Genomic DNA, 19943 nt, shown 5'->3' on the forward strand with positions numbered 1-19943 from the left:
GCCGTTCGCCCTGTTTAAGGGCTAGAGACGCTCCAACCAAGCGGGAGAGGCTGAACCCGCACAGGTAACCCACATGAGGGGAAAGAGGGAAAGCAAAAAGGACCTAAAACAAAAGGAAACAAAAAAAAAATTAGCACAACTATATAGACGAAACTGTCCATTCGAGGACAGAAAAAAGAATGGCTGGAGGGGGCGGGCGCTGAATATTTATAGATGATCTGTCCTATCGGGATTGGGGGCGGAGCCAATACCCATAGGTATGCCGCCATGTTTGGTCCAGGAAAAGTGATTTATTACAATGCAGGCACACATCATGCAGGGGCTCGTTTCTATGATGCGCCTACTTCCAAAATATATACAGGGTGCCGCTATGGTCACCACTAACTGGCCCATATTAGCAGCTGGCCGGCGGCACCCAAATTACCTGTTTCACCAAGCAACACCCCTGTCAATCATTCAGCGTAGTGTTGGTGATCGAATTCAGGATCCTGCATTCGGAAACCCAAACACTTCAACACTCAAACTAGTGGACAGAGTTACAGGGTTGCGATCCACGTCGCACTCTACGTGACTCCGATGCTTCCTCCTTCCAAGCCGCGACTATGAACGTATGTTCCCGGTGGTATTGAGCTGGACGCGGGGAGAAGCTGAGAGACGACTCTCCCTCTCTCTCCCTGTGAGTAACAAAGTAGGAGAATATAACAAACATATCTTACTACTGATTACCTAGCCTGTCCCCTGGTGACGTAATACGGGGTCCAGCTATCGCTGGAACCCAAATTACAGTGTTTTCCCCCCAGCATCACTATAGCTATAATAACATTACGGTCTATGAGGGTGCTCAAGGCAGGTGCTGAGAAGATCTGTCTCAGGCTTCTTTTACACTACAAATTGCAGTTCTGATTTTTCACTGGAAGCTAGCAACAGAAGAAAAAAAACGCAGCATGCAGGCAGTTTTTTTTAATTGCATCAAAAATCGGAATTGCATGTAGTATAAAGGCACGTACCCACCACGTGATTTTTCTGACAATTTTCCCGACGATCAGCGATTTTTTTTTTGAGCGAGGAGAGGTCGTCTACATGATCTCGGGACGTGGGTACAGGCGCACGATCACGCGAACATCGCTTAGCATTGCGCAGCGATAACGACCATCATGAAATGTGTCCCTAAGCAAGATAGTAGATTTGGGAGCCTCTTGTGGTCCTTTTTTGGTAAACTAAAGTGGAGAGAGGTCAAAGGTGACAGGTGGAGCCCTTGACACCCGCTAAGTCCCAAGCACTTGCCTAGGTTGCCTGGTGGATGATCCTGCTTTAGTGCAGAATCTCAGATTCGAACACTAACACTATTTCAGAGGACAGCACTTGTATTGGCAAAGTACTTCCGTTGCTCTATCATTTAATCTTATAAGAATTCATTTTTTTATATTTAATTACGTTGATTGGCCTTTATTAGTACGTTCATTGTGTATGTCTGCGTGTAGTGGAGGCAACGAGTGCGTGACTCAAGGTGGATTGTCTGGGGTACCAAATAATTACCATTATATGTTAAATTAAGGTAAATACCTATACTAAACACGTACAGTACATGGCTTTGAAAGAGGCTTAAGTCATTATATGTAATTAAATCAAGGGCTTTCAATTTACCAATGCTTATTTGTGTATGCGCAAGACGGGACTGAAACTATTGTTTCATCATTTCGGACACCCCCGCCCGCTCCCTGGCGACACACGACGTGCTTTCCCTGCAAAATTACACATAAGGGACACGTCCCCCTATCCTCATAACATTCCAACCCTCACTCCCCCTTGTGCAGGATTGGACGGGGCGTGGCTACTGCAATGGTAGATAGTAGCACTGAAGGCACACCAATCCGGGGCGTGGATTGGGCAGACGCTGCTGATGGAGGAATGGTGGAGTGGAGGGGATGGGCCCGGATCCCGGAAGTGTTCGGATGAATGTGCCAGGCGAAAGCAAGACAGAGAGCTAAGTGAGTATATGCCATGTAATGCTAGTCTGTGTGTTCCTAATACTGCTGAATGTATAGTGACGATTACATCTGGTGCTGTACCCAGTGCTGCTTCTACTGTGTACATTCTGTTACAGTACTCACATGCTGCTAGTTTATACAGCCACAGCATGTACTTGTCACAGTTCACTTGTATGGAGAGGAATGGGATTATTCTGTTTGCTTCACTTTGTCTGTATGACATTGTTGCATAGGGACTTTGGTGTAGCTAGAAATCCTGTGGTCCCATCGAGTCAGCTGCTTTCGCACCGCTGTGTGCCTGATTTGGGTGCCACCATAGACTGTAGTGTTCATTATGGTTATAGTAGTGCAGGGGAAATTGCTACAAAACAGGTGTAATTCGGTTGCAATAGCCCTAGATTACCTAGCTCAGGGAGAGCCATCTCTCAGCTTCTTCCTGTGCCAAAATTACAAAAGGCCATATAACCATGGAGTTGGGGGGAAGAGGTGCTGAAGTCCATATTAAAGAGACTCTGTAACATTAAAAAACGCCCCTGGGGGGTACTCACCTCGGGTTGGGGAAGCCTCGGGATCCTAATGAGGCTTCCCACACCGTCCTTTGTCCCACGGGGGTCTTGCTGCAGCCCTCCGAACAGCCGGCGACAGACCCGACTGTGACTTCAATATTTACCTTTGCAGGCTCCAGCGGGGGCGCTGTGGCTGCTGTCGGCTCCAAAGTAGACGGAAATACCTGATCTCAGTCGGGTCCGCTCTACTGCGCAGGCGCCGGAGACTTGCGCCTGCGCAGTAGAGCGGACCCGACGGCGATCGGGTATTTCTGCCTACTTCGGAGCCGACAGCCGTCAGAGCGCCTGCGCTGGAGCCAGGAAGGTAAATAATGACGTCACCGCTGTACGGAGGGCTGCAGCGAGACCCCCGAGGGACGGAGGACGGTGTGGGAAGCCTCATTAGGATCCTGAGGCTTCTCCCACCCGAGGTGAGTACCCCCCAGGGGACGTTTTCACGTTACAGTTCCTCGGACCCAAACCAAACATTTTTTTTTAATTACAAATATTTAGTTGCACCACTCTGACACATATAAAGATAAATAAACAATCCTTCAAACCTATGATCATTTCAGTGCATGCTTTTCACCCTTCTATTTTCATAACTAGGGTTATACTGGGGGCAGCCATTAGCAATTCCTCCATTGCCAGGCACCATCTACTCCAGCATTTTGCCGGATTCTGTCCCGGCAATTTGAAAGGAAGGGAGGGGTTCCACCAAAAATATTTTATATTTGTCATTATGCAGCTGAAAAAAGGCTGCTATTTATTATTATAATTTAGAAAAAAAGATTTTATTTCTGAAATCTTGTATTTTTAATTTGGGTCCACTTTAATAATGTGGGGGGAAACCTCATAGGGAAATTCCGCTAACGTGATTTGTTGCTGTTTCATTGTGTGTATGGAGAACTGTTGCCTATAAGATTTCCCGCTAGGTTGCCTCAAGGAGACTAGCGCCAATGGCACTAGTATGGTTGAGGTGATACAGCAGGAAACCTCATAGGTACATTCAGGTCACTGATGACAGCGACCTTGACAACTTTTGGGGTTGCAATAAGTGGTAATAAAAACTGCACCCACTCTGTTTGGCTGTTCTGTGATAGGAGAACTGTTAACACAACAACCAATCAGGTCAGCAGAATTTCTCTGAGTTTCCTGGGTCATCTTAATTATTAAAGCGTCGGACTACTTGCCTTGTACACACACTAGAGAAAGCTCTGCCAAGATGAACGTTCTGCACCATTTTGGTCAAGGATCTAGTTTGTGTACAGCCACCCCACAACATTCTTTATCTATATGCCATGCCGGATTACTAAATGGCAAGCGAGCACATTGTCATTGTCTTTTGTTCTGTAGGACCCTGATTCTGTTCACTGCCTTTTGTCCTGTCCTGTCCATTAACCAGTACACACAGATTGGTGTAGTTAGTAGGTGCTGAATGATATGAGATATTAAATATTATACCTGACCTGAGGAAAAGCTACCCAAGGTAAGCACAGGGGTATATTCATGTTAGAGCCATAATCCACCCAGGAAGAGGTGGGCTTGCTGCAATGCTTCTTCCTATCCCCTTCCTGTTACATCCTCTTTTTTTTGCCCCAGCCCCTTCACGCCTTTTAACGTAGTGAATGGGGCGGGGAAGAGGAGGGAATATCGCTGCACACCTTCCCCTCTTTCTTTCTGAAAATGTTACTTTAGCTTAAAGTGATTACAGAGCCTGGGGGAACGAGGAGAGTAAAGAACAACTCACAGAGGTATGTGGATTCAGCATGTGCTTACCTTAGGTAGCTTTGCCTCCAATCAGGTTTGCGCCAAAGGGGAAGTTAAAGGGGAACCCAGGATTCATCCCAATCAGTAGCAGATACCACCTTTCCCACCAGAAATCTTTACTTTTTTCTTGAATAGATCGGGGGGGGGGGGGTCTGTGTGGCTATGGTGGGGAAACACCCTCCACAATGTGATGTCATGACCATGGTCCTGACAGTTTGCTGCCTGTAAACCTTGTTGCATAGGAAGTAACAGCTTTTTCCAACTGCCAAGCAAGCAATACCTCTCTCTGTGCATAGAACTCTCAGTAACAAACATTCTGTACAGGTCACCTGGCAGAACTAAAGATGTCACCACCAGTGATACATTTCAGAATGTAAATCAGGGAGAGGAAACATTTTACAATTGGCAAACAATGACTGACTAATCTATCAATGGATATTGTACAAAATAAGCATTTTAATTCATTGTTATTTTTACTACAGTTCCTCTTTAAATTACAAAATGTGCATATCTATCTATCTGATTACACAGACACACACAAGGGTACAGCCTTTATTTTCACACACCTGAGCACAAGGTTTTTGGTTGTAGCACGGTACTGATGACACAAGTATGGCGGGCAAGGACACTCCAAATACCGCGGTGCACAGTGGAGTTCGGATGGCGGTGAGTGAGGGTGTAACAGGACTGTTATAAATGTATGACACGTGAGTGAACAGGCTGGCCAGCACACAGTTGTCAAAATTTTTGCAATATAGTTTATTTTTGGGACTGTCGCATAAGGCAGGCTGCAGCTTTTTTGTGAGAAGAAAATAAATAAGCACAGCACATACATCCATAAACGCAATCCATAGCAATAGCATTGGTTCAGATTGGAAGTATGCCATGGCATAATGTACGAACTGTTGCAGTTAAATGACAGGTCTAGGGAATATTTGTGACAAACATTGTGTGGTTGGCTTCACTTGTAATTCACAGGCTTAGGGGTGGTGCAATAATGGGATTTATGACATGTATACATGGAGTGTGTGTTGTGTGTTTTTTTTTTTTTTTTTTTTTTTTTTTTTTACAGCTTTGTAATGAAGGTATAATACACTTTAATGATCATTGTCATGTCATTTGTGCAAGGTTCCCTTTAATGCCAGGAATTACTTGTAGTGTTATAAAACATTTTATATGGCACACATAGACAACAGACATCTACAGAGAAGTAGTGTTTAAGAAAAATCTAGATGTCAAACAAAAGTTCCTAGATTTCATTGTCCTACAAGAAAAAACTGGTGTAACTGCTTGCTAGCCATTGTTGGGCATAGTATTCATGTGCAATCAAAGTGGTTAGATTTCACTGTACTCTGTATGGGGCAAGGGTGGAGAAGGCTTAAACTAACCCAGAGATGAAAACTACTAAACATTTGATACTTACCCGAGGCTTCCTCCAGCCCCATAAGCTCGTCTGAGCCCCACGCTGTCCTCCCGCTGTCTGCCGTTCAGCCATGATCAGCCCCGGTAACAGCTCAGTTGCGTCCAGTCTGGGTCTTCTGCGCATGCACGGCCCTCCTGCGCTCAGATGAGCTTATGAGGCTGGAAGAAGCCTCGGTAAGTATCAAATCTATAGAAGTTTTCATCTCTGGTTCACTTTAATGCCTGGTGGACATCATGCAATTTTCTATCAGATAGACTGGTCGAAACGATTATTTCCGGCAGGTTTAATCTGATTTCCAATCATATTTCTGATTGAGTTTCCGATCACTTGTATACAAAATCAATCAGAAAAATGATCGGAAATCAGATTAGACCTGTCTTAAATTATCAATTCGACCTGTCTGACAGGAAATTGCATTGTGTGGACAAGGCATTACACTCCTGCCCTGATAAGACAGAAGAAAATTTTTGTCATAACTGGAAGCAGGCAGAGCAGAGTCACAGGCTGGGGTCATGACTAGTGGCAGGTAGAGTAGGGCTGAGTCACAGGCTGGGGTCAGGACTTGCAGCTGGCAGAACAGTGTTGAGGTCACTGGTCAAGGTCAAGACTGACAGGGGGTCAGGAAAACACAGGGAGTTGAAAAGAAGCAGGAGTGGGAGGATCGATTACAAGGCTGATCGATTACAATTTTCTTAAACATTTGATACTATTTTCCAGGGCTGTGGAGTTGGTACAAAAATCCACCGACTCTGACTCCTCAGTTTAGGATTCCACCGACTCAGACTACTCGACTCAGACTCCTCTAATTTGCATATTACAATCTTGTTTATTGAAAGTATGTAACATGAAATTTGTCTCTTAATTGCCAATGCTTAGGAATTTTAAAAGACAACTGAAGTGAGAAGGATATGGAGACTGCCATATTTATTCCCTTTAGTCATAGACTAAAACTAGTCCTTGGTAAGAGTACTTGTAAAAGGTACAGACCGGAACAAAGAACATCTATCAGGCCCTAGGCAATGTAACTGTGGATACATGTAAGAGTGATGTGCAGGTACTCTGCAGGGGAATGAGGAGATTCTTCCTCTATTACACATTCTTTATGCACAATCTGAACCAGGTTTATGGGTGATAGACAACACCTCTATGTTCAATGTGCACAACATTCTCAGTGGATTCCCTGCAGCTCCGTGAAGAGTGCATATGTAGAGTATAGTACTACTCTGTAACAAAGTAAACCTGAGACAGATGAAATTAAAGTTTTATACATACCTGGGGCTCCCTCCAGCCCCCTTCAGGCTAATCAGTCTCTCGCTGTCCTCCTCCGCCACCTGGATCTTCTGCTATGAGTCCAGGTACTTGAGCTAGTCTGGCGTAGTGCGCATGCACACACTCCGCTGCCGGGAGCGTACTACACCTGCGCAGCACTATTGCGCAGGTGCAGAACGCTCCTGGCTGTGGAAGCAGCATGCGGCCGGACTGCGCTGACTGGCTGAATTACCAGGGCTCCTAGCAGAAGATCCAGGTGGTGGAGGTGGACAGCGAGGGACTGATTAGCTGGAAGGGGGCTGGAAGAAGCCCCAGGTATTATATATAAAACTTTTCTTTTCATCCTTCTCAGGTACCATTTAATTCGTAGTCACCAAACAAAATGTTAACATATCAAATTATTTGATTTCACGAGCAAAGAGAGTGCGTACATTTGCATAAATTAGAATCAATGCAGAATTATTTCCATCTCATTGACCATCTCTATTATTGACACAGCTACATATCAGGCTTTATACTTACAGCATAGATGTTATTTAGTATACGGTAAATAAAATATATATATATATATATATATATATATATATACACACGGTCACAATCAGATGTGTATATCTGACTTTAAAAATACGGGGACTGCTTTATTGAAGCAGCACAAGTAACTAATTTTGATTGGTTTATTTCATTTTTGTGGACTAAGCACAGCTATTACTGTATGTATAAATTTATGATGACTATTATCTGAGAAATAGAACATTTTAGCATATTTTCTATTTTAATTACAGTTTAAACTCATTCGGAGTCGGTGCATTTTTTTCCGCCTCCAGGCACCCAAAATTGCTCCGACTCCACAGCCCTGCTATTTTCCGTAAATTGTATTCTTTACATAATTCAGAAGTTATAAACATCTATGGAAGTAATAGATTTTGTTGAGATTCAGTCAAAGCAATGATTTTTAAAAAATGTAGATGGTTGAAGTCAGTGAAACTACAGTATTTGAATCGATGCAAGAGAATAAACAGACTATTGAAAGAAGCACACTGGCCTCCTTATAACAAGTGCTTTTATCCTGGTTGTATTTTTCCCCCTCACAATTGATGTGCTGTGTGTGGTAGGAATGGATCAATCTCTCTCTAATGAGAATCAGATCACCAAGGAATTGGTCATTTTGCCACATTGAGCTGCATTCACAATAGTTCTCATAAATGTCTTATTTATCACCTATTTGATCAAAGTAATTTCAGCACATTTACAAGCAAAATAATCTCTCAAAGTAAGTTGTTCCTGATTTGACTTCATTTCAATATTACTTTTCTTACCTTAATTATATTATATTTTCACTCTTTGGGAGCTTAAAAAAGTAACATAGATAAGGTGAAAACAGGGTTAAAAAGCTTTCTGAGTCATGCCCATTGAGGGGCAAACCATGTGTGTATGGTCACGCTAAAGCCTTGTACACACGTACGAGGCATGTCGCCTGGCGATGATTGGGATCTGATACCCCGGGCAACATTGCAGGGTCTACACTGTACTGATGCCACGCATGCCGTTTCTTTTGACATTTAGAAAAATGCAAGTGAAAAAATGCGAATGTGAAAACAAATGGAAGATCACTTGCAGTGTGCAGAAACTGACAATACTGCTGTGCGGATTTTTTTTTTTTTTTTTTTGCATAAAGATTATGGAATCAATGTAAACAGGCCCATTGATATACATTGCTATGCTAATTTGTCAGCAGAAAATGCACACAAATTCACATGTAGTGGAGACAAGACATTATACTAGGTGGTGCATGCTGCTTTACATAAGACTGTGGAAGCTAGGAAGAGTGTAAATTAACTACTTCCGTACCAGCAGTCTCTGGCCCCTTAAAGAGGAACTCTAGTGAAAATAATGTAATAAAAAAAAAGTGCTTCATTTTTACAATAATTATGTATAAATGATTTAGTCAGTGTTTGCCCACTGTAAAACCTTTCCTCTCCCAGATTTACATTCTGACATTTATCACATGGTGACATTTTTACTGTTGGCAGGTGCTGTCACTGGAAGGAGATGCTGCTTGCTTTTTGGGCAGTTGGAAACAGCTATTTCCCACAATGCAGCAAGGTTCACAGACAGGAAACTGCCAGGACCATGGTCCTCACAGTTTCCTGTGGGAGGGATTTCACCACAATACTAGCCATACAGAGCCTCCTGATGATCCGTTTGTGAAAAGGAAAAGATCTCTCATGAAAAAGGGGGTATCAGCTACTGATTGGGATGAAGTTCAATTCTTGGTCACGGTTTCTCTTTAAGGACCAGAGACTGCTGGTACCGCAAACTGCAGCTTACCGGCGAATCGATGTACAGACCCACCACCCTTGCTGCTCTCCAATCGCCGCAGGTCCCTCTCTTTGCCATCCCTATGACGGCAGAGCTGTGTGAGCAGGTCAGAAGATGCTTTCATTGGCTCCTGATGCTGTTCATCAATGTAAGCCAAAGGGATTAGTTTACAGTTATGACAGGATCAGGGGCCAAAGAAGTCAGCTCCTTACTTGCTCACACAGCTCTGCCGTCATATAGACGGCAGTGTGAGTGAGTTGCGGCGATGGGAGAGCGGCGGGACCACACGGCGGTGATGTTTGAAATCTACGTCCTGTCAGAGCCACGCAGCCACAAGCAGGACGTAGATTTCAACTGCGCTGGTCCATAAGCGGTTAAGGTGCAACACCGTTTTCTGTTTGTTTGTTTTTCTCCCTGTTGCAATTTTTTGCAAGGTGGCTTCTCTCACTAACTTGAATGCAAGTCCATTTGCTTGAAATCACGCCTGCTTTGCTACCTATTCTGCTCTGCTCACTAGCTCATTTACTCCTTGCTGAGATTATTTATGATTCCATGCCCACATACAGTGTTTCAATTTATTATGCAAATTATATTTTTATCTGATTTTCCTAAGTAGTTCATGTAAGTGGCAGTCAGCATTATTTTGCGTCATCAACCATTAGAGTATTATTCGAATGTTACTGAACAAACCTCCTAATGATAACGGTATGTTTTAAAAAACTAAAATAAAAAACTAAAAATGCACTGTTCCAAATGATTACACATGACAAAGTTTCCAAACATTTTATAGGTCGTAAAGAACTGAAAATTATCATTTGTTGAATTTGCAGCATTAGGGGTTCATATTTACTAGAGTAAATATCTATTTCAATCAAAAACACCCTAACAGGTCAAGAATGGGAGGCAATTCTGATATGCTCACAAGTTCAATGGATGCAAGATTTGTGTGCAGCTGCTATCAAATAAAGGGTCCTATGTTAAAGGAATTCCAAGGTGTCGAGTGCAGCCGCAGAAGAGCGAACCCCGCCGGCAGGTCGCCATCATTACAGGTGGGACACCGAGGAGGACCGGGGCTGCGGCAAAGGGGCTGGAAGAAGCCATGGGTGAGTGAAAAATAGATTCGATACGATGGCGACCTACCGGCGGGGTCCACTCTTCTGCGGCTGCACTCGACACCTTGGAATTCCTTTAACATAGGACCCTTTATTTGATAGCAGCTGCACACAAATCTTGCATCCATTGAACTTGTGAGTTTTTGGAGAGTTTTTGTTTACAGTTCTTGGCAGGATATAAGAATTGTCTCCCATCCTTATAGATCTTTTGCTTGCAGTTGCTCCAAAGGTCTCAATGGGATTGACTAGTTGATGTACAGAGGCGCCAAAAGAGTAAAAGATTGTAAAATGTTTAAAACATTTTGGTGGCGGTGGTGGACCGGCCACTCAAAAAAGGACTTGAAACTGTCACTTGGGATACAAACAATTTATTCACATACTCCACGAACAATATCGCAATGCGTTTCACGGGCACGATCCCGCTTCATCAGGCATTCAACAATGGGAGTATTACACTAAAAATGACAGAGGTATAAATATATCAGAACGCTATAGTGGTGTTCATGTAAACAATTACATATTGATATATAATATAATATATACATAATAAAATGTGAAAATTACAATAAAAATGAACAAAATCGTATGGTGACAATTGATGATCTAGTGATTATTAAGCAGATATTGAACAATCAGGAAGAGTTTGGTATATTGATTGGTGATTTGAAATACAGGGCATTAGTAGTATTCCATGCGTGTAAAGTTATCACAAGTAGATCAGTGGTACAAATAATGTTCGGCCGGTGGGTGAGGGTGGGGGGGCCAATGGTTGTTGTGGCAGAGTGTGTGATATACAAAACATGGGCTCTATGTATTTTGAATATACTATAGGGGGTGGTGGTAGTATGAATAAGAGGGTGGGGGGTTGTTTGTTTCTTTAGTATGAGGCATGTGAGTAAATGAAAGAGTGTTAGGGAGAAGGTGTATAGTAAATTTCAAAATTAGGAACACTTGCCCAGCGTAGGTCCAATATATGCTTGGCACCTCTGTGTAGTAGTGTCAGCGTGGGGCTTCTAAATAGTAGTCCGAGAGGTAATATGGGGGTTGGGCTGGTTAGAGGGGGCGTGTGAGGGGCAGAGGTTGGGACCAATGGTGGTGTGGGACGTGATGGGAGGGTTGGGCTGATCGGAGTGGGGCGTGTGAGGGTGCTCAGGGTAGTATCCAATGGTTGTCCGTGTGGGGCAGGGGCATAAGGATTGAAAATGCCTGGTGCGAATGGGGAGCTGTATAGGATTAGGCGGCACAGAGCACAGAGAAAGAGAACGGAAGCCACGGCCCACCCCACCAGCACCACCTCCCCTCATGAGTATCATCTTTCCTAAACCTACACCACACATCTACCCACCTTACCCACCCCCTCCTATAGTCACAAACAAACTCCATAACCCAATCCCACCCAACACCACTAATAACACACCCCCTCTCGTCAACAACACCACAACCATAGCCACAGCCAAACTCCATAACCCAACACCACCAACAACACACCTCCTCTCGGCAACACCACAACCACAATCTACAGCTCAATACCATCCAACACTGCTAACGAAACACTTCCCCCTGTTAACACCATCACTTTCTCAAAACTGGCACCACCGCCTAATAGTTTCAGTTACAAGAAACCCACCCCTTTGAAACTCACCCTCAAAGCACCACGCTACATCCGCACTAAACCTCGGCCCGCTTCCAGCAAACCACCCAATCCAGCACAAAAGAACCCTTTTACAAAGAACCCACATACTGCAGCTGACCCAAATGGAATTCAGGCCAACCCAATTTCACCAAAATTTAACTTTACAAATTCCAATCCTCCGGCAAGCCTTATGATACAGGAACTCAACATTATTAGACCCCCTAAGGATGACACTCTTCCCCCCCCCTCCCCCCTAACCGCGGGTCACCAGACAACAACCCTGATAATTCCCTCCGACTATCCCAAATCAGTACATACACCTCAGGCCCCAATTCCCCTAGCACTCCAAATGCATTGTCCCCTCCTTCCAGCTCTACCTCGGTTATACCCCAACAAACCACTATCTGTAAATTTTTCATACCTAGAATCAGTCAATGCACTGACAACACAGAATCACAAAATCAAACTTTATCATCCCCTTTTTTTAGAATTACCAGCCTCCCTGTCAACGAACATTCTAGCCACCCAGTTGCCCAGCCCCACCTCAACCCGGTCCTTCCCACAACCACCAAAGAAAACAAAACGCCCACTGTCCGAATCAGAAAACGAGGATCTAGAGGTAAAAGAAAAACGAAACAAACGATAATTTCCCCTCCCCAGCCCACCCCCACCACTGTAACCAAAAGAAGTATATTCAATCTATCCAGCCACATTCTCACAAAGCATAAAACTGGTCTTCTAGAAAAAGGCCTTTCATTTTGCCCCACCAACCAATCAAACCTGTTTGAATTATTTAGCGATCTTAACACTTACATTCGTAAACTGACCCTCAAAAGACACTTCGCCATAAAAAAACACAATAACTTACTACGTTTAGACCCCACTCAACTCATTATCACCAACGATGCGCTTCCCATTGTCTCTACTTCCACAGCGGATTGAAACTGAAAGATATATCAGTACCCAACTAAAAGGCCGCGCACGCTTTTATCCTACTGCCTCCAAAGGGAATTACATTGATAGCTTTTATTCCCTGGTCCTGAAGGACCTACAAGAACTTAGCATCCCAGATTCCCTCCCTACCTCTAACCTCTCACCATCCGAGACCACAGCCCTGAAAACCCTACGGAATAATCCTGACATTGTCATAAAACCAGCTGACAAGGGGGGGGGGGGGGGGGATTGTCATCCTAGATAGGGCTGATTACCTTGACGAATCCCTCCGACTATTAAAGAGTAACTGTTAGGCATGAATTTAAAAATAGTTTGGTATATCCCTCTTTAATAAAGCCTACAAAGATGCTAAAAAGGCACTGGCACATTGAAAAAACATTCACACTTTTACATTAATATGATTTATAAATTCTCTTGCCCCCAGCTCCTAATTCGAACGCAGAGCCGCAAGAGAAGTAGCAGTGAATGCTGGGCGGCTTTTTTTTTTTTCCCTTTACTGTTCCCTGTGCCTCCCCTTCATTTCATATTCCTCCCCTGTATGCAGTAGTGCAGCCCGATTGGCTGCTTCCTCTGCCCCTCACGTTTTCCCCAGCCACGCCTCTGCTCCTCTCTGATTGGCAATACAGAGAAGTCACTGTCAGCGACGTCATCTGTAGTTGCCGGAGCAGTGAATATGAGGCTGTTTGCAGTGGCGACCAGAAGACAGCAGAGGGAGAAGACGGACGGACGGAAGACTAATCCAGCCGGAGGGGAACTTGCCGAGGCTGCTGACAGAGAAGAGCGATGTGTGGTAATGTATTTTTTTTTTTTATTTTTTTTTTATTACACGCACCACCGCTGCGCATCTCTGCATCCAAATGAGGGCAGACCTGTATCTACACTGGGGCAAGACCTATATGGGGGGCGGACCTATAACTACACTGGGGGAAGATCTATATCGGGGGCAGACCTATACCTACACTGGGGGAAGACCTATATCGGGGGGCAGACCTATACCTACACTGGGGGAAGACCTATATCGGGGGGCAGACCTATACCTACACTGGGGGAAGACCAATATCGGGGGGCAGACCTATACCTACACTGGGGGAAGACCTATATCGGGGGGCAGACCTATACCTACACTGGGGGAAGACCTATACAGGGGCAGACCTATACCTACACTGGGGGAAGACCTATACAGGGGCAGACCTATACCTACACTGGGGGAAGACCTGTACTGGGGGCAGACAAATACCTATACTGGGGTCAGATATATACCTGTACTGGGTGAGGACCTATACTAGGCGCTGAGCTATAGCTAAACTAGGGGCAGATCTATACAAAGGGCAGACGCATACCCACGCCGGGGGCAGACTTGTACCTATACTGGGGAAGACATACCTACATGGGGGGGGGGGAGAAGACCTATACCGGGGACAGACCTCTACCAGGTGCATACCTATACTGGGGGAAGACGTGCACCTATGCTGGGGCAGAAACATACCTATACTGGGGGCAAAACTATAACTATACTGGGGCAGAAGCATACCTATACTGTGGGGTAGACCTATACCTATGCTGGGGGCAGATGTGCCCCTATATACCGGGGACAGAACTATACCTATACTGGGGGTATATGTATACCTATACTGGGGGCAGAACTATACCTATACTGGGGGTAGATGTATAGGTATACATCTGCCCCAGTATAGGTATACATCTGCCCCAGTATAGGTATACATCTGCCCCCAGTATAGGTATACATCTGCCCCCAGTATAGGTATACATCTGCCCCCAGTATAGGTATACATCTGCCCCCAGTATAGGTATACATCTGCCCCCAGTATAGGTATACATCTGCCCCCAGTATAGGTATACATCTGCCCCCAGTATAGGCATACATCTGCCCCCAGTATAGGCATACATCTGCCCCCAGTATAGGCATACATCTGCCCCCAGTATAGGCATACATCTGCCCCCAGTATAGGCATACATCTGCCCCCAGTATAGGCATACATCTGCCCCCAGTATAGGCATACATCTGCCCCCAGTATAGGCATACATCTGCCCCCAGTATAGGCATACATCTGCCCCCAGTATAGGTGTAGGTCTGCCCCCGGTATAGAGCTTCAACCAGTACAGTTATATATCTGCCCCTAGTATCGTTATAGGTATAGGTCTGCCCCATTAGCTTGCAGAGATGTGCAGTGGTGGTGCCTGTAATAAAAAAAAATATATTACCACACGTTGCTCTTTTCCTTCTTCCTCTTTCAGCAGCCTCAGCAAGCAATGCGATGGGGTTCCCCTCTGCCGGTCTTCCGTCTGTCCACATGGGGTCTTCCCTCCTCCGGGTCTGGGATCCGCGCTCCGGCATCCGCCAACGATCTCCACCGTTCTTCTGGTCACCAACGCAAGCAGCCTCCTGTGCACTCCGTCGGCAACTACAGATGACGTCGGTGACGTCTCTGTATTGCCAATCAGAGAGGAGCCGAGGCGTGGCTGCCTCTCCTCTCCCTCCATAGGACAGTACATGCAGCCTCCTGCCTCTCCTCCCCTCTCCATAGGACAGGCCAGTACATGCAGTCACCTGCCTCTCCATAGGACAGGACAGTACATGCACCGTCCTGCCTCTCCTTCCCTCAGGACAGTACATGCAGCCTCCTGCCTCTCTTCCCTTCTCCATAGGACAGTACATGCAGCCTCCTGCCTCTCCCCTCTCCATAGGACAGTACATGCACCCTACTGCTTCTCCTCCCCTCTCCATAGCACAGTACATGCACCCTCCTGCCTCTCCTCCCCTCTCCATAGCACAGTACATGCTGCCTCTCCCCCTCTCCATAGGACAGTACATGCAACCTCCTGCCTCTCCTTCCCCTCTCCATAGGACAGTACATGCACCCTCCTGCCTCTCCTCCCCCTCTCCATAGCACAGTACATGCAGCCTCCTGCCCCTCCTCCCCTCTCCATAGCACAGTATATGCAGCCTCCTGCCTCTCTTCCCTTCTCCATAGGACAGTACATGCAGCCTCCTGCCTCTCCCCTCTCCATAGGACAGTACATGCACCCTCCTGCTTCTCCTCCCCTCTCCATAGGACAGTACATGCACCCTCCTGCCTCTCCTCACCTCTCCATAGCACAGTATATGCAGTCGCCTGCCTTTCCTTCCCTCTCCATAGGACAGTACATGCAGCCTCCTGCCTCTCCCCCTCTCCATAGGACAGTACATGCAGCCTCCTGCCTCTCCCCCTCTCCATAGGACAGTACATGCACCCTCCTGCCTCTCCTCCCCTCTCCATAGGACAGTACATGCACCCTCCTGCCTCTCCTCCCCTCTCCATAGCACAGTACATGCTGCCTCTCCCCCTCTCCATAGGACAGTACATGCACCCTCCTGCCTTTCCTCCCCCTCTCCATAGCACAGTACATGCAGCCTCCTGCCCCTTCTACCCTCTCCATAGGACAGTATATGCAGCCTCCTGCCTCTCTTCTCCATAGGACAGTACATGCAGCCTCCTGCCTCTCCCCTCTCCATAGGACAGTACATGCACCCTCCTGCCTCTCCTCCCCTCTCCATAGCACAGTACATGCAGCCTTCTGCCCCTCCTCCCCTCTCCATAGGACAGTACATGCAGCCTCCTGCCTCTCTCCCTCTCCATAGGACAGTACATGCACCCTCCTGCCTCTCCTCCCCTCTCCATAGGACAGTACATGCACCCTCCTGCCTCTCCTCCCCTCTCCATAGGACAGTACATGCACCCTCCTGCCTCTCCTCCCCTCTCCATAGCACAGTACATGCTGCCTCTCCCCCTCTCCATAGGACAGTACATGCACCCTCCTGCCTCTCCTCCCCCTCTCCATAGCACAGTACATGCAGCCTCCTGCCCCTCCTCCCCTCTCCATAGGACAGTATATGCAGCCTCCTGCCTCTCCCCTCTCCATAGGACAGTACATGCACCCTCCTGCTTCTCCTCCCCTCTCCATAGGACAGTACATGCACCCTCCTGCCTCTCCTCCCCTCTCCATAGCACAGTACATGCAGCCTTCTGCCCCTCCTCCCCTCTCCATAGAACAGTACATGCAGCCTCCTGCCCCTCCTCCCCTCTCCATAGGAAAGTACATGCAGCCTCCTGCCTCTCTCCCTCTCCATAGGACAGTACATGCACCCTCCTGCCTCTCCTCCCCTCTCCATAGGACAGTACATGCACCCTCCTGCCTCTCCTCCCCTCTCCATAGCACAGTACATGCAGCCTTCTGCCCCTCCTCCCCTCTCCATAGAACAGTACATGCAGCCCCCTCCTTCCCTCTCCATAGGACAGTACATGCAGCCTCCTGCCTCTCTCCCTCTCCATAGGACAGTACATGCACCCTCCTGCCTCTCCTCCCCTCTCCATAGGACAGTACATGCACCCTCCTGCCTCTCCTCCCCTCTCCATAGCACAGTACATGCTGCCTCTCCCCCTCCCCATGGGACAGTACATGCACCCTCCTGCCTCTCCTCCCCCTCTCCATAGCACAGTATATGCAGCCTCCTGCCTCTCTTCCCTTCTCCATAGGACAGTACATGCAGCCTCCTGCCTCTCCCCTCTCCATAGGACAGTACATGCACCCTCCTGCTTCTCCTCCCCTCTCCATAGCACAGTACATGCAGCCTTCTGCCCCTCCTCCCCTCTCCATAGGACAGTACATGCAGCCTCCTGCCTCTCCTCCCCTCTCCATAGGACAGTACATGCAGCCTCCTGCCTCTCTCCCTCTCCATAGGACAGTACATGCACCCTCCTGCCTCTTCTCCCCTCTCCATAGGACATTACATGCACCCTCCTGCCTCTCCTCCCCTCTCCATAGGTCAGTACATGCACCCTCCTGCCTCTCCTCCCCTCTCCATAGGACAGTACATGCACCCTCCTGCCTCTCCTCCCCTCTCCATAGCACAGTACATGCAGCCTTCTGCCCCTCCTCCCCTCTCCATAGGACAGTACATGCAGCCTCCTGCCTTTCCCCCTCTCCATAGGACAGTACATGCACCCTCCTGCCTCTCCTCCCCTCTCCATAGGACAGTACATGCACCCTCCTGCCTCTCCTCCCCTCTCCATAGGACAGTACATGCACCCTCCTGCCTCTCCTCCCCTCTCCATAGGACAGTACATGCAGCCTCCTGCCTTTCCCCCTCTCCATAGGACAGTACATGCACCCTCCTGCCCTCTCCTCCCCCTCTCCATAGGACAGTACATGCACCCTCCTGCCCTCTCCTCCCCTCTCCATAGGACAGTACATGCACCCTCCTGCCTCTCCTCCCCTCTCCATTGCACAGTACATGTTGCCTCTCCCCCTCTCCATAGGACAGTACATGCACCCTCCTGCCTCTCTTCCCCTCTCCATAGGACAGTACATGCACCCTCCTGCCTCTCTTCCCCTCTCCATAGGACAGTACATGCACCCTCCTGCCTCTCCTCCCCCTCTCCATAGCACAGTACATGCAGCCTCCTGCCCCTCCTCTCCTCTCCATAGGACAGTATATGCAGCCTCCTGCCTCTGTTCCCTTCTCCATAGGACAGTACATGCACCCTCCTGCTTCTCCTCCCCTCTCCTGCTTCTCCTCCCCTCTCCATAGGACAGTACATGCAGCCTCCTGCCTCTCTTCCCCTCTCCATAGGACAGTACATGCAGCCTCCTGCCTCTCTTCCCCTCTCCATAGGACAGTACATGCAGCCTCCTGCCTCTCTTCCCCTCTCCATAGGACAGTACATGCACCCTCCTGCCTCTCTTCCCCTCTCCATAGGACAGTACATGCACCCTCCTGCCTCTCTTCCCCTCTCCATAGGACAGTACATGCACCCTCCTGCCTCTCCTCCCCCTCTCCATAGCACAGTACATGCAGCCTCCTGCCCCTCCTCTCCTCTCCATAGGACAGTATATGCAGCCTCCTGCCTCTGTTCCCTTCTCCATAGGACAGTACATGCACCCTCCTGCTTCTCCTCCCCTCTCCTGCTTCTCCTCCCCTCTCCATAGGACAGTACATGCAGCCTCCTGCCTCTCTTCCCCTCTCCATAGGACAGTACATGCAGCCTCCTGCCTCTCTTCCCCTCTCCATAGGACAGTACATGCAGCCTCCTGCCTCTCTTCCCCTCTCCATAGGACAGTACATGCAGCCTCCTGTCTCTCTTCCCCTCTCCATAGGACAGTACATGCAGCCTCCTGCCTCTCTTCCCCTCTCCATAGGACAGTACATGCAGCCTCCTGCCTCTCTTAACCTCTCCATAGGACAGTACATACAGCCTCCTGCCTCTCCTCCGCTTGACATAGGACAGTACATGCAGCTTCCAGCCTCTCCTCCCCTCTCCATAGGACAGTACATGCAGCCTCCAGCCTCTCCTCCCCTCTCCATAGGACAGTACATGCAGCCTCCTGCCTCTCCTTTTTCCATAGGACAGTACATGCAGCCTCCTGCCTCTCCTCTCTCCATAGGACAGTACATGCAGCCTCCTGCCTCTCGTCTCTCTATAGGACAGTACATGCAGCCTCCTGCCTCTCCTCTCTCCATAGGACAGTACATGCACCCTCCTGCCTCTCCTCTCTCCATAGGACAATACATGCACCCTCCTGCCTCTCTTCCCCTCTCCATAGGACAGTACATGCAGCCTCCTGCCTCTCTTCCCCTCTCCAAAGGACAGTACATGCAGCCTCCTGCCTCTCTTAACCTCTCCATAGGACAGTACATACAGCCTCCTGCCTCTCCTCCGCTTGACATAGGACAGTATATGGTTAGGTACACACACATACATTTGTCTGGCAGATTTACCTGCTAGTTCGATTATTTTCAATGTGTTCCATCTGAACTAAAAAAAAGTTTTTCAAAGCAATTTTTCTGATGAAATTGTGTTCACTTCTATGAAAAACAAACGGCAAAACAATTGAAAATCAGAACATGTTGGTAATAATCGATCTGGC

At 47.5% G+C, this 19943-nt stretch overlaps 1 protein-coding gene across 3 annotated transcripts in view; it reads left to right on the forward strand.

The window, feature by feature from the left end:
• Positions 1 to 1902: 1902 nt before the first annotated feature.
• Positions 1903 to 19943, forward strand: part of SLC35A3 (solute carrier family 35 member A3) — a 128415-nt gene continuing 110374 nt past the window's right edge. Inside the window, exon 1 of one of the 3 annotated variants that reach the window (XM_068242639.1) lies at positions 1903 to 1988. Coding sequence is in view for 1 of the 3 variants with exons in the window: in XM_068242640.1 (XP_068098741.1) it covers positions 4916 to 4969 (54 nt within the window). In the remaining 2 variants the exon portion in view is untranslated. Of the gene's footprint in view, positions 1989 to 4237; positions 4288 to 4845; positions 4970 to 19943 lie in introns of those variants that run through there. The other 2 variants (XM_068242642.1, XM_068242640.1) reach the window with 2 other exon arrangements.

This window comes from Hyperolius riggenbachi, chromosome 6 (assembly GCF_040937935.1).
Source record: "Hyperolius riggenbachi isolate aHypRig1 chromosome 6, aHypRig1.pri, whole genome shotgun sequence".
NCBI classification, from domain to species: Eukaryota; Metazoa; Chordata; class Amphibia; order Anura; family Hyperoliidae; genus Hyperolius; species Hyperolius riggenbachi.